Raw genomic sequence first — 15,982 nt, forward strand, 5'->3', positions numbered from 1 at the left:
CTAACATGATAGAACACACATTATCATTCTAACTCTGCACCTAACACGACAGAACACACATTATCATACTAACTCTGCACCTAACACGACAGAACACACATTATCATTCTAACTCTGCACCTAGCACGATAGAACACACATTATCATTCTAACTCTGCACCTAACACGACAGAACACACATTATCATTCTAACTCTGCACCTAGCACGATAGAACACACATTATCATACTAACTCTGCACCTAGCACGATAGAACACACATTATCATACTAACTCTGCACCTAGCACAATAGAACACACATTATCATACTAACTCTGCACCTAACATGATAGAACAGGGCTAAGGTTTCTCCACTGTACTCTACTGTACCAAAATCAATACCACCAGGGCCATTTTCTCTTCATTACAGCAGTTGATTCTGTCTATGTAAGCACTGTGACGGCCAATTACAACCAATGAGTCACATTATGTTATCGTTTTACACTGCTGACATCACCTGACCTTACCATGGACATCTATTCAGCTATAGTAGAGGATTGATGACCATCTCCGCGATAACCATATCCTGTAGCATGACATCAGTCAGAACATCCATTGATTATGGATCATGATCCACTTAATCCATACATATATACTGTCAATTAGAAAACAAGACCATCTACATGACAGTTGAGGTCAAGGATGACTTAATATACAGTGTATTCATCGATCTTCTCCTGAGAAAACCTACTCCTGGACTAATCTGTCTGTATTTCCAAAGATGTAGGAGTTTAAACGTTACGGATGCACCTAGTTCTCCTCTCCGTGTCTTTATTGTCAGAACAACAGCGAGAGGAGCTTCCGTGTATAAATCCAACGCACGTTAATCGAAATTTCTCTCCTTGAAGTTAAACGGACAGTTTTATGTTTCTCTCGGTCCCAGCATTTACAGTGGGGAGATGTAGTACGATGGGCTACCTGGAACTTTTAATTAACTGCTTGTGAATATGGGGAATGGTAAATGATTCTGTCAGTTTGGGAAATTGAGTTTTTGATGTTTGAGGCACAACACTAGCCTTCCACACTGGCATTTCTATTATCCAATGAGGAGAGACAAATGGAGAAAAGGCAGGAGGGGATAGGTAGGACAAACAGAGTGCTTCTCTCTCTCGTCTCTCACCCCCGCCGACCGAACCTTACTCTCCTGAACGCACAATGATTACACACGGTGCAGGAGAATGGTTTATAAACCCGTCCGAAGCAGATTTATCTGGAACCCTGTCCCTGCAGGAACTAGTAGGGCAAAAAGAGTGAGATTAAGGCCCTGTTGGTTGATTATGAGGTCACATTAAAAAGGTAATACACAACCCACCATCAGGTCATTTACAGTATGGGAAGATGACATGACATGCTCTACTGGTGATCCATCACACCTGCTGAACACCCTCAGGAGACAAGATGATGAATGAGACAATGAGACTAATATTATTCACATTGATTAGATATACTTCCGTCCCGTATGATGAATAGATAGGTATTTCCTATCTCAACACTAAGGGAGCTAAGGGAGAACAATCCCCTCCAGCTGCTCTGAGTCTAAACCAAGACAAGACAAGACCAGGGCTGTCTACTGGGAAACGGTTGCATCATCTACTCCACAACTTCACCTCAGGTTGTGTCTCAAACGGCACCCTATTCCCTATATAGTGCAATATTTTTGACCAGGGCCCTATTCAAAAGTAGTGCACTATATAGGGAATAGGGTGCCGTTTGGGATGCAATCTCAGTGCCTGGGAACAACACATGCTCCCTGTAACTCCATGCTTCTCAGTTGTCAGGAGAAGTTATAACAATACTGTTGTGTATCACGTTGTATCTTCGGTAACAGCAGTAAGTGAATCCGATATGTTGAAGAAGGCTACATTTCCTAAGTACAATGCCTTCGGAAAGTATTCAGACACCATGACTTTTTCCACATTTTATTACGTTACAGCCTTATTCTAAAATGGATTAAATAAAAACAAATCCTCACCAATTTACACACATAACCCCATAATGAAAAAGCTAATATTTTTTTTTTATAGCAAATGTATAAAAATAAAAAACAGAAACTCCTTATTTACATAAGTATTCAGACCCTTTGCTATGAGACTCGAAATTGAGATCAGGTGCATCCTGTTTCCATTGATCATCCTTGAGATGTTTCTACAACTTGATTGGAGTCCACCTGTGCTAAATTCAATTGATTGGACATGATTTGGAAAGGCACACCTGTCTATATAAGGTCCCACAGTTGACAGTGCATGTCAGAGAAAAAACCAAGCCATGAGGTCGAAGGAATTGTCCGTAGAGCTCCGAGACAGGATTGTGTAGAGGCACAGATCTGTGGAAGGGTACCAAAACATGTCTGCAGCATTAAAGGTCCCCAAGAACACAGTGGCCTCCATCATCTTTGGAACCACCAAGACTCTCCCTAGAGCTGGCCGCCTGGACAAACTGAGCAATCGGAGGGGAGGGTCTTGGTCAGGAAGGTGACCAAGAACACGATGGTCACTCCGATAGAGCTCTAAAGTTCCTCTGTGGAGATGGGAGAACCTTCCAAAAGGACAACCATCTCTGCAGCACTATCAATCAGGCCTTTATGGTAGCGTGGCCAGACGGAAGCCACTCCTCAGTAACAGGCACATGACAGCCTGCTTGGAGTTTGCCAAAAGGCACCTAGAGACTCTCAGACCATGAGAAACAAGATACTCTGGTCTGATGAAACCAAGATTGAACTCTTTGGCGTCTGGAGGAAACCTGGCACCATCCCTACAGTGACGCATAGTGGTGGCAGCATCATGCTTTGGGGATGTTTGTGGGGATGTTTTTCAGCGGCAGGGACTGGGAGACTAGTTAGGATCGAGGGAAAGATGAATGGAGGAAAGTACAGAGAGATCCTTGATGAAAACCTGCCCCAGAGCGCTCAGGACCTCAAACTGTGGCAAAGGTTCACCTTCCAACAGGACAACGACCCTAAGTACACAACCAAGAAAACGCAGGACTGGTTTCAGGACAAGTCTCTGAATGTCCTTGAATGGCCCAGCCAGAGCCCCGGACTTGATCCCGATCGAACATCTCTGGAGAGACTTGAAAATATCTGAGCAGCGTCGCTCCCCATCCAACTTTTTAAAAAATGATTATGTTACCCTTTAATGATACCCTTTATTTAACTAGGCAAGTCAGTTAAGAACAAATTCTTATTTTCAATGACAGCCTAGGAACAGTGGGTTAACTGCCTGTTCAGGGGCAGAACAACAGATTTGTACCTTGTCAGGGATTTGAACTTGCAACCTTTCGGTTACTAATCCAACGCTCTAACCACTAGGCTTCCCTGCTGCCCTGATTCATGGAGTGCACTTGACAGAGCTTGAGAGGATCTGCAGAGAAGAATGGGAGAAACTCCCCGAATACAGGTGTGCCAAGCTTGTAGCGTCCTACCCAAGAAGACTCAAGTCTGTAATCGCTGCCAAAGGTGCTTCAACAAAGTACTAATCAAAGGGTCTGAATACTTATGTAAATGTGATATTTCAGTTTTTTCTTTATAAATGAGCAAAAATGTCTAAAAACCTGTTATTGCTTTGTCATTATGGGGTATTGTGTGTAGATGGATGAAGGGGGAAAAACATATTTCATACATTTTAACGTAACAAAATGTGGGAAAAGTCAAGAGGTCTGAATACCTTCCGAATGCCCTGTAAATATCTCTGAGAAAAAGACAGACAGAAGAAGATAATGTCCATTCATATCTGGTGACAGCCAAAGCCCTTTCTCAGGTTGGATACTGTCAACAAATCCCAAGTCTAAAACCATTGTTTTGTAGCTCAGTGAGTGCTGTATGTAAAGATCCTGGTGATTTTTGGCTTAAGTGTAAAACTCCATTCCACAGCTGGGGTAAGCTCCTGTCTGAGCCCATATCTTTAGCAGGCTGCTGTTTCTGAGAGAATAGCCATCACTCAGCTTTCATCCTACTCTCCTCTCAGGATGGGCCATGGAGAGAAGGAGAGAGAGGGAGCCCTAGAGAGGGAGAGATAAGAGAGACGCTCCCCTCTCTGTTCTGCCGACCACAGGGGCACGGGGCCCATTGACTCCTTCACCAGGTGGAGGCAGAGGCTTTAAAAGAGGAGATGACGGTAGTGAGAGAAAGAGAGAGATCTCTTCAAACCAATTAATTTCCGTAACCTCTCCTCATCACTCTTTTTATACGTGTGTGCGAGAGAGAGGGAGCAGAGGGAAAAGCTGGTCTGGCTCTGAATCCCAGACACATTCAGTATTCTGTCTGCCACTGCTGCCTGCTCAGACGCTAACATCAGTCAAATGTGATCTGCTTTGCCGATATACTGTATACAGCAGCGATAGGAAAATACACACCAGATTCTCTCTAGTTAGAGGGAGAGTGCATGTCGGTGTGTATATGCGCCACTGTGTGGTGAGCCAGAAGCAAGAGTGGAGGCTGGAAGTGGTTGAACAAGAACCTAGTGGGTGGTGTCTCATCTGACAACCCCGGAACGAAGCTATGGCAAGGGAATAGCCTCAGTGTGAGGTGAGAAGGCCATGGAGATCCATATAACACCTTAACATGAATGGCCATCTAGATGACATACAGTACCAGTGAAAAGTTAAAACCCTACTCATTCAAGGGTTTTTCTTTATTTTTACTATTTTCTACATAGTAGAATAATAGTGAAGACATCACAACTATGAAATAACACATATGGAATCATGTAGTAACAAAAAAGTGTTAAACAAATCAAAATATATGTTATATTTGAGATTCTTCAAAGTAGCCACACTTTCCCTTGATGACAGCTTTGCACACTCTTGGCTTTCTCTCAACCAGCTTCATGAGGTAGTCACCTGGAATGCATTTCAATTAACAGGTGTGCCTTGTTAAATTTCAAGAACTTTCAACGTTTCTTGAAGTGCAGTCGCAAAAACCATTAAGAGCTATGATGAAACTGGCTCTCATGAGGACCACCACAGGAAAGAAAGACCTAGAGTTACCTCTGCTGCAGAGGATAAGTTCATTACAGTTACCAGTCTCAGAAATTGCAGCCCAAATAAATGCTTCACAGAGTTCAAGTAACAGACACATCTCAACATCAACTGTTCAGAGGAGACTGCGTGAATCAGGCCTTCATGGTCAAATTGCTGCAAAGAAACCACTACTAAAGGACACCAATAATAAGAAGAGACTTGCTTGGGCCAAGAAAGACGAGCAATGGACATTAGTCCGGTGGAAATCTTTCCTTTGGTCTGATGAGTCTAAATGTGAGATTTTTGGTTCCAACCGCCGTGTCTTTGTGAGACGCAGAGTAGGTGAACGGATGATGATGATGATTTCTGCATGTGTGGTTCCCACCGTGAAGCATGGAGGAGGAGGTGTGATGGTGTGGGGGTGCTTTGCTGGTGACACTGTCAGGGATTTATTTCGAATTCAAGGCACACTTAACCAGCATGGCTACCACAGCATTCTGCAGCGATAGGCCATCCCATCTGGTTTGCGCTTAGTGGGACTATCATTTGTTTTTCAAAAGGACAATGACCCAAAACACACTTCCAGGCTGTGTAATGGCTATTTGATCAAGAAGGAGAGTGATGGACTGCTGCATCAGATGACCTGGCCTCCACAATCACCAGACCTCAACCCAATTGAGATGGATTTGGATGATTTGGACCGCAGTTTTGATGTCTTCACTATTATTCTGTAGAAAATAGTACAAAATAAAGAAAAACCCTTGAATGAGTAGGTGTGTCCAAACTTTTGACTGGTACTGTAGGTGATGTACTAGTGGGCCATCCATGCTCATCTATAATACACAGCCTTGACTTAATAAATCCTAGGACCAGTGGTGATGGAAGTCACACATAATGGTAATCATATTTATAAGACAAAACACATCTCCATGTAGACTATGAGGTGTTTCCTCTTGCGCTGCTGTAGCCAGTGTAGTAAGGGAATGTGTGTGTGTTTTCCCACACACTATTGGTGATTGGGGAGAAGTGTAGGGCACAGGGTCAGGTTCTCTGGGACCGGGGATAGCTGCAGTACTAAGGGAAGGGAGATACTATGTACAGTAACTAAGTGGAGTCAGTGTGCTATTGGTCCTCTGCTCCAGCAGAGCAGTAGAGCAGCTCGGCTCAGTAGTCCCCTACTCCTCCCAGCTAACACAGCTGCACCACAGAGGACATAACTACTGCAGCCACCCAGGGAAAGACCTCCCTTCACACACTACCTAACCCTCACAGTATTGCTGAATGTGTGTATCGGCCACTTCTTAAAATCTGTTTCCCTCTAGAGGGTTGAATGTTGGGTATTGTTAAAAAGGCTGTAAAATACATGTCCCATGTATTGCCTGTGTCCAGGGTTGTGCTCTGGCTAAATCTCTGGCTGTGGTGGAGACAGAGCGTGAGAGAGAGAGAGAGAGGTTTCATGTTTAACTTTGCTTCTTGGACTTGGCCGTGTAGTGATCGAACTCTATGTCAAGGCCACTCAAATGGAATCCATTTGTATCAATTACAGCCCATCTTTCCTATAAAGATTTAGACACATGGAAGTCGATTAGCTGTAATTGCTGGGAAACTGCAGCGAGTCAAACTATAGCGTGTGTGTCTGTGCTGGAGCTATGGCCCTGTAGTGGTCGTTACGGTAGCAGAGATAAGATAACATGAGACAGTAACATCATCTAACACTGCATTTCCACTGGATCTCTTATCACTCTCTATCTGTAGGAAGGTTACTGTAAAGCTACTGTAAAGTGTCACAGATAGAGAGAGGGTGGTCAGTGGCTGGGGAAATAACATAGACTACATACTGATATGGCAGGGGCAGTTTTCTGCATCTGAATATAAGGCCAGACAATGTACAGTACAGTACAGTACAGAGAGATACTATGTAGTACAGTACAGTACAGAGAGATACTATGTAGTACAGTGCAGTACAGTACAGAGAGAGATACTATGTAGTACAGTGCAGTACAGTACAGAGAGAGATACTATGTAGTACAGTGCAGTACAGTACAGAGAGAGATACTATGTAGTACAGTACAGTACAGAGAGAGATAATATGTAGTACAGTGCAGTACAGAGAGAGATACTATGTAGTACAGTACAGAGAGAGAGATACTATGTAGTACAGTACAGAGAGAGATACTATGTAGTACAGTACAGAGATAGATACTATGTAGTACAGTACAGAGAGAGATACTATGTAGTACAGACAGATAGATACTATGTAGTACAGTACAGAGAGAGATACTATGTAGTACAGTACAGAGAGAGATACTATGTAGTACAGTACAGTACAGAGATAGATACTATGTAGTACAGTACAGAGAGAGATATTATGTAGTACAGTACAGTACAAAGAGAGAGATACTATGTAGTACAGTACAGAGAGAGATACTATGTAGTACAGTACAGAGATAGTTACTATGTAGTACAGTACAGAGAGAGATACTATGTAGTACAGTACAGAGATAGATACTATGTAGTACAGTACAGAGAGACATACTATGTAGTACAGTACAGTACAGAGATTGATACTATGTAGTACAGTACAGAGAGAGATACTATGTAGTACAGAGAGATATATACTATGTAGTACAGAGAGAGAGAGATACTATGTAGTACAGTACAGAGAGAGATACTATGTAGTACAGTACAGTACAGAGATAGATACTATGTAGTACAGTACAGTACAGTACAGAGAGAGATACTATGTAGTACAGTACAGTACAGAGATAGATACTATGTAGTACAGTACAGTACAGAGAGAGATACTATGTAGTACAGTGCAGTACAGTACAGAGAGAGATACTATGTAGTACAGTACAGTACAGAGAGAGATACTATGTAGTACAGTACAGTACAGTACAGAGAGAGATACTATGTAGTACAGTACAGTACAGAGATAGATACTATGTAGTACAGTACAGTACAGTACAGAGAGAGATACTATGTAGTACAGTACAGTACAGAGAGAGATACTATGTAGTACAGTACAGAGAGAGAGAGAGATACTATGTAGTGCAGTACAGAGAGAGATACTATGTAGTACAGTACAGTACAGTACAGAGAGATACTATGTAGTACAGAGAGATAGATACTATGTAGTACAGTACAGAGAGAGAGAGATACTATGTAGTACAGTACAGAGAGAGATACTATGTAGTACAGTACAGTACAGAGAGAGATACTATGTAGTACAGTACAGTACAGAGATATATACTATGTAGTACAGTACAGTACAGAGATATATACTATGTAGTACAGTACAGTACAGAGATAGATACTATGTAGTGCAGTACAGAGAGAGATACTATGTAGTACAGAGAGATAGATACTATGTAGTGCAGTACAGAGAGATAGATACTATGTAGTGCAGTACAGAGAGAGATACTATGTAGTACAGTACAGAGAGAGATACTATGTAGTACAGTACAGAGATAGATACTATGTAGTACAGTACAGTACAGAGATAGATACTATGTAGTACAGTACAGAGATAGATACTATGTAGTGCAGTACAGAGAGAGATACTATGTAGTACAGAGAGATAGATACTATGTAGTACAGTACAGAGAGAGATACTATGTAGTACAGTAAAGAGAGAGATACTATGTAGTACAGTACAGTACAGAGATATATACTATGTAGTACAGTACAGTACAGAGATAGATACTATGTTGTACAGTACAGAGAGAGATACTACGTAGTACAGTACAGAGAGAGAGAGATACTATGTAGTGCAGTACAGAGAGATATACTATGTAGTACAGTACAGTACAGAGAGAGATACTATATAGTACAGTACAGAGAGAGATACTACGTAGTACAGTACAGTACAGAGAGAGATACTATGTAGTACAGTACAGTACAGAGAGAGATACTATGTAGTACAGTACAGTACAGAGAGAGATACTATGTAGTACAGTACAGAGAGAGAGAGATACTATGTAGTGCAGTACAGAGAGAGATACTATGTAGTACAGTACAGTACAGAGAGAGATACTATGTAGTACAGAGAGATAGATACTATGTAGTACAGTACAGAGAGAGAGAGATACTATGTAGTACAGTACAGAGAGAGATACTATGTAGTACAGTACAGTACAGTACAGAGAGAGATACTACGTAGTACAGTACAGTACAGAGATATATACTATGTAGTACAGTACAGAGAGAGATACTATGTAGTACAGAGAGATATATACTATGTACTACAGTACAGAGAGAGATACTATGTAGTACAGTACAGTACAGAGATATATACTATGTAGTACAGTACAGTACAGTACAGAGAGAGATACTATGTAGTACAGTACAGTACAGTACAGTACAGTACAGAGAGAGATACTATGTAGTACAGTACAGTACAGAGAGAGAGATACTATGTACTACAGTACAGAGAGAGATACTATGCAGTACAGTACAGTACAGAGATATATACTATGTAGTACAGTACAGTACAGTACAGAGAGAGATACTATGTAGTACAGTACAGTACAGTACAGAGAGAGATACTATGTAGTACAGTACAGTACAGAGAGAGATACTATGTAGTACAGTACAGAGAGAGATACTATGCAGTACAGTACAGTACAGAGATATATACTATGTAGTACAGTACAGTGCAGTACAGAGAGAGATACTATGTAGTACAGTACAGTACAGTACAGAGAGATACTATGTAGTACAGAGAGATAGATACTATGTAGTACAGTACAGAGAGAGAGAGATACTATGTAGTACAGTACAGAGAGAGATACTATGTAGTACAGTACAGTACAGAGAGAGATACTATGTAGTACAGTACAGTACAGAGATATATACTATGTAGTACAGTACAGTACAGAGATATATACTATGTAGTACAGTACAGTACAGAGATAGATACTATGTAGTGCAGTACAGAGAGAGATACTATGTAGTACAGAGAGATAGATACTATGTAGTACAGTACAGAGATAGATACTATGTAGTGCAGTACAGAGAGAGATACTATGTAGTACAGAGAGATAGATACTATGTAGTACCGTACAGAGAGAGATACTATGTAGTACAGTAAAGAGAGAGATACTATGTAGTACAGTACAGTACAGAGATATATACTATGTAGTACAGTACAGTACAGAGATAGATACTATGTAGTACAGTACAGAGAGAGATACTACGTAGTACAGTACAGAGAGAGAGAGATACTATGTAGTGCAGTACAGAGAGATATACTATGTAGTACAGTACAGTACAGAGAGAGATACTATATAGTACAGTACAGAGAGAGATACTACGTAGTACAGTACAGTACAGAGATACATACTATGTAGTACAGTACAGTACAGAGAGATACTATGTGGTACAGTAAAGAGAGAGATACTATGTAGCACAGTACAGAGAGAGAGATACTATGTAGTACAGTACAGAGAGAGAGAGATACTATGTAGTGCAGTACAGAGAGAGATACTATGTAGTACAGTACAGTACATAGAGAGAGATACTATGTAGTACAGTACAGTACAGAGAGAGATAATATGTAGTACATTACAGTACAGAGAGAGATACTATGTAGTACAGTACAGTACAGAGAGATACTATATAGTACGTGCACAGAGATATACTATGTAGTACAGTACAGTACAGAGAGAGAGATACTATGTAGTACAGTACAGTACAGAGAGAGAGATACTATGTAGTACAGTATAGAGCGAGAGATAGTATGTAGTACAGCACAAAGAGAGAGATACTATGTAGTACAGTACAGTACAGATAGAGTACTATGTAGTACAGTACACCGAGAGATACTATGTAGTACAGTACAGCGAGAGATACTATGCAGTACAGTACAGTACAGAGAGATACTATATAGTACGTGCACAGAGAGAGATACTATGTAGTACAGTACAGTACATAGAGAGATACTATCTAGTACAGTACAGTACAGAGAGAGATACTATGTAGTAAAGTACAGAGAAAGATACTATGTAGTACAGTACAGAGAGATACTATGTAGTACAGAGAGATACACTATGTAGTTCAAAACAGAGAGATACTATGTAAAGCAGCAGTGTATCCCATAAGTACTCTCTCTGGGGATGCTATATGACTAATGCAGAGTTCTCATCTTGCTCTGTACATTTTCTGCCATATAAATAAAACTGTCATGTTCAAATGCAGGAAGAAATCTTTCCCCTGGTGCAAGAGTAAAGGGCCTGTCCCCCATATGGAAGGAGATTCATATTCATGCTATCAATTAGGACACATGGAGGTGTACGGTACGGAGCGGGGGAGTGTAGAGCAGAATATACACACAGGCTGTACTGAATAGTGCTCTGGGTTTAATTCATATACACCATCCACTGAGTCACATAACAGGCATTGTGCACCACACATTTTTATGGTTATTCTACCTCTCCTTTTTTCCCTCATTTACCGTTTTTCTCCTCCTCCTCTACCCCTCAAACGTGGAGGTTAAACGGCACTGGCTGATATTCCCCCGAGGACAGGCGCCGCGTTTGTGGCAGAGGCCGTCACGCTTGGACGGAGCCCGCCTCCCAAATCATTTGATGGAAAATGGCTATTGATATTCAGTCATCAGTTTCTGGGGATGTCGGGGGTGGGGTGTGGGGGGGCTGCAGGCTTGGCGGTGTTATGGAGTGCACGGTAACCTGTCTGTCTGTCCCGTAAGTAAGGCCTTATCAGGAAAACGTATCCCTGTTCAGATAGAGTGTCACAGGGTGTCACAGAGTCAGGCAGTGTCACAGAGCCAGGCAGTGTCACAGAGACAGGCGGTATCACAGAGACAGGCGGTGTCACAGAGCCAGGCGGTGTCAAAGAGCTTGACAGTCCTTACTTCTGTCACCTCATGTCACTATGCCTCAGAGCAGCCAGGAGACATAAACACACACATACAGCTCTGACATATATTAATGTAATACTGCATAGCCATCAAGAGAAGGGCTGGGAGGAGAGGGTGAGGGGGCTGAAGGGAGGGGGAGAGGGTGAGGGGGCTGAAGGGAGGGGGAGAGGGGGCCACGGGGTGTTAAATAGCAATCCAGAGGAGTGAGAGGGGCATTTTGAAGAAGCCGCTTCAATTTAAACCCCCGAGATGAATCCTTAGCGGTAAGCCTTGGTGGCCCCTAATCTCGCATCACCCTGCTAACCAATTCCTTCTCTTCTATTCTGATAAAGAGAGAGAGGCTGGGAAGGGGAGGAAGAATAGAGGGGTGGTGGGGGGAGCCCCCAGTAATGATGGAGGAAACGTCTTTAATGAGTGTTCAAGAGGAGGCCCTCCAATTAGAGCTTAGGGGAGAAACCACATGAAAGAACAGAGAGATCAGGGAGAAAAGGAGAAAGAGAAGAGGGTACAAATAACTGGGGAAGAGGGGAGATTTCTCTTTCCGCTGGTGATTTGGTTAAGAGGGGGATTTGGACACTAATTCCATCAATGGGGATCACAGAGAGACCCCCTTTCCGTTGCCTGTGATGAGGGGTGCTGACTGGGGGAGGAACATTTGTGAGTGGAGAGGGGGTTGGGCAGAGGGGCTGGCTCAGTGCTAGAAATCAAACGGAAGCAATCACAAAGAGTAGCTGGAGTGTCTGACACAGAAAAAAACCACACAAACACACATGCGCACTTAACGTTTACGCTTGTGTAAATGTGAGTGTTTGTTGGTGATAGTGTGTTTTTACACACAGCGTGTGTGTGTGCCAAGCTTGTACCTGCTTGTCTGTGAGGGCATAGATGTGCTGGTGGTCTGGGCTGAAGAGCAGGTCTCTGTGGATGGGACTCCCCTCGCTCACCGCCACGTTTTCATACAGCATGGCAGGTAGGTTGACAGAGTTCACCAGGATCTGAAACACACAGTAGTCGTCAGTACATTTACAGCACAGGACAGCTGTCAGTTCAGTACAGTCCATACTTTTACTGTACATATGCTATAGGAAGAAGGCAGAACAGGTAGAAAGTGAAGTATGGCAGATAGTCTCTGTAATGGTGAGACTTGTCAAATAAAAGTGGATTGTGTGTAATGTTAGTGACAGAATGATAGAGCACTGTGGAGCTTCCCAGCCACAACATAAAGGAAACCAAAGGCCTCTGTAAATCTGACAGTCCATTTCTGCTCCACAACCATAAATCATCAGACAACTCCACACGCTGCTGCTGTTGTTGCTGCACTCTCTCACACACACACACACACACACACACACACACACACACACACACACACACACACACACACACACACACACACACACACACACACACACACACACACACACACACAGAATAGTTAAACACGTCCACACACACACACACACACACACACACACACACACACACACACACACACACACACACACACACATGCTCTCTCTCCTCTCAAACACACACACAAACAAATGCACAGACACACACACATACCCTGTCCTGACCTACTGTTCCATTTCTGCACAACTAAGTCTCAGTTTGTCCATGTTGTTATTATTACAAAATAATGATCTGAGCATTGTAATGGCTGATGCATAAGAACGACCTACGTCGAACCAGGTACTCAAAATACCAAAACAAAGGTCAAATACATATTCAACTTTTCTGCCTCCAGAAATGCCTCCCTGTACAGTAGAAGCTCTTTGTATAATAATAATAATAATCAATCAGAGTTGTGTTGCCCTTTCATGTGTTTGACTGGTTGCCAGGGGCTAGCAGCAGAAGCAGCAGCAGCTATTACTGACTGTATTTACTGTTCGGTTTGTCCTTAGAGTGCAACAGCCTGCCGGTCTCCTTCCTGAGTCTGTTATGTCCCACTGGAGACCTGCCTGCCTGGCTATAGCTATCATCACCAGACACTGCAGTCTCCCTGCTTAGGGTCTAGTGGATAATACAGGCATTTAGCTAACACACAGCACTGGGTCTTACTACCCCTATTTTAAGGGGAGGGCTTGGTTAGGGGAGACTAATGTGCTAAATCAACTGGTACTTGGACAATAACAACAGCTGCCACCCCCACACACACACACCATTTGATGTTGATGTGAGGTCGGGGGAGTGTGACCTCCCTGTTCCCTTGTATTTCAGGCTCTAATGATGTACTCGGTCCACGTCCCAGGTCAGCTTGATTAATGGCCTGCCTTCTGTCTACCACTCTGCCTGGGCACCAGGGAGGATATTACCTGGCTGGGCCCGATGACACCAGTACTACCATCATCTCCACCAGACCCAGACCCAGACCCGGAGCCCCACCCCACCACAAAGAAACGGATAAAACAACACCTCACGGCACAACGTGGACTGAGTAATGGACACACACACACACACACACACACACACTCTAACACACTCACTCTACACACACACAATGTAATATTGTAGTATTTTATTGTACATTTGTAATAACAGAGTAATAATGTGTCACGACGTGGTCTTTTGGGTGTATATCGTGACCCCCCCCCCCCCCTTCTCACTCTCTCTGTCCCACGTCAGGTTTTACAACGGTCATAAATACCTGGTTGAAACTGCCATGCAGTATTGAGAGAGAGTCTACCAGAATAAGAGCTTCTCTTTGTTCAAAACTCCTAATCCCCAAATTGGGAGAACTAAACAATATTTATACTTTTGAGAATGTGGGAATGGTCCGTGGACACTTAAGGGACAGTCATGTCGAGTGTGTTTCATTTGGTGATCTCATGAAGGACAGGAAACACACATAACTGTATCTCTTAAAGTGTACATTTCCCAGCTGTCAGGTTTACATCTAAATATTGTGAAAATATATGATTGAATATGAAACTATTTGTGAGAAGATGTAATGTCACGTTGGCCTTCTAAACGAGATACTTGTTTAGTTATAAAGTTTTAACTAGTCAGTGGCCACACCCCCATGAGTCCGGACATTACATCATGCGTCATAGAACCGCCCCTTTTTCCACAGAGTATAAAACCCACTTCCTACAAAATGTACATTGAGTCAGAGAACGCCGGGACAGAGTCCCCACGTTGGAATGGATACAATTATATAGATCATTAGACCATACAGCTATAGTTTGGCTACATGGCTGGAAATGGTTAAACTCTGAGACTATCGATCACTACAGAATAAGAGCAAATCTTAGACGTATAATTACTAGTCTGCAGCTAGAAATTACGTAAGTCTAGTATGAGAATACCGACAACCACGGAAGCATCTTGTCACGATTGTCGTTGGTGGAAGAAGGTGAAGACCAAAGCGCAGCGTGGTAAGTGTTCATTATTTTAATAAACAACTGAACACTGAACAAAACAACAAAAACGACAAACGAACAGTCCTGTAAGGTGACGAAAAACACTAAACAGAAAATAACCACCCACAAACAAAAGTGGGAAAACAGGCTACCTAAGTATGGCTCTCAATTAGAGACAACGATAGACAGCTGCCTCTGATTGAGAACCATACCAGGCCAAACACATAGAAATAGAAATAGAAAACCTAGACCTACAACATAGAATACCCACCCACATCACACCCTGACCAAACTAAAAATATAATTATACAAAGCAATCTACGGTCAGGGCGTGACACATCTATTCTAAGAACATGGTACGCCTGACCTAACCATTACAACAGACACTATCCAGAGCCGCGGAGAAAGCTACAACCACTAAAGACATTGTGATTTATGGGGAAGTTAACCAGAGACTCTCTGATGAACTGACTCTCCAGCAGACTGACCGGTAATTAAAAAAACGACATACGGGTGTAAATATATACATTGCAATTAATCTCGAATGAGCGGCCGTTCAAGTGCAAAGGATTAACATTTCAATGAATATAATTAAACTGTGTGTAGTGAATCCATTTAGTCTTTCCCGCTCTTTCTCAGTCCCCACCCCTTTCCTTTGTCTACCTAGCCGTCATATCGGCTTCGTCCGCTAGGGACTTTTTCTTTGTATCATGTAGTAACCCAAATATCTACTGTTTGTTTGTTA

At 42.5% G+C, this 15,982-nt stretch overlaps 1 protein-coding gene across 2 annotated transcripts in view; it reads right to left on the reverse strand.

The window, feature by feature from the left end:
* LOC139557411 (plexin-A1-like) overlaps window positions 1–15,982 on the reverse strand; it is a 271,441-nt gene that overhangs the window by 112,084 nt on the left and 143,375 nt on the right. For both annotated transcript variants that reach the window (XM_071372182.1, XM_071372181.1), the window contains exon 4: window positions 12,739–12,870. In XM_071372182.1, coding sequence (XP_071228283.1) covers window positions 12,739–12,870 — 132 coding nt within the window. The remainder of the gene's footprint in view (window positions 1–12,738; window positions 12,871–15,982) is intronic.

Source organism: Salvelinus alpinus, chromosome 28 (assembly GCF_045679555.1).
Source record: "Salvelinus alpinus chromosome 28, SLU_Salpinus.1, whole genome shotgun sequence".
Taxonomy (NCBI): domain Eukaryota; kingdom Metazoa; phylum Chordata; class Actinopteri; order Salmoniformes; family Salmonidae; genus Salvelinus; species Salvelinus alpinus.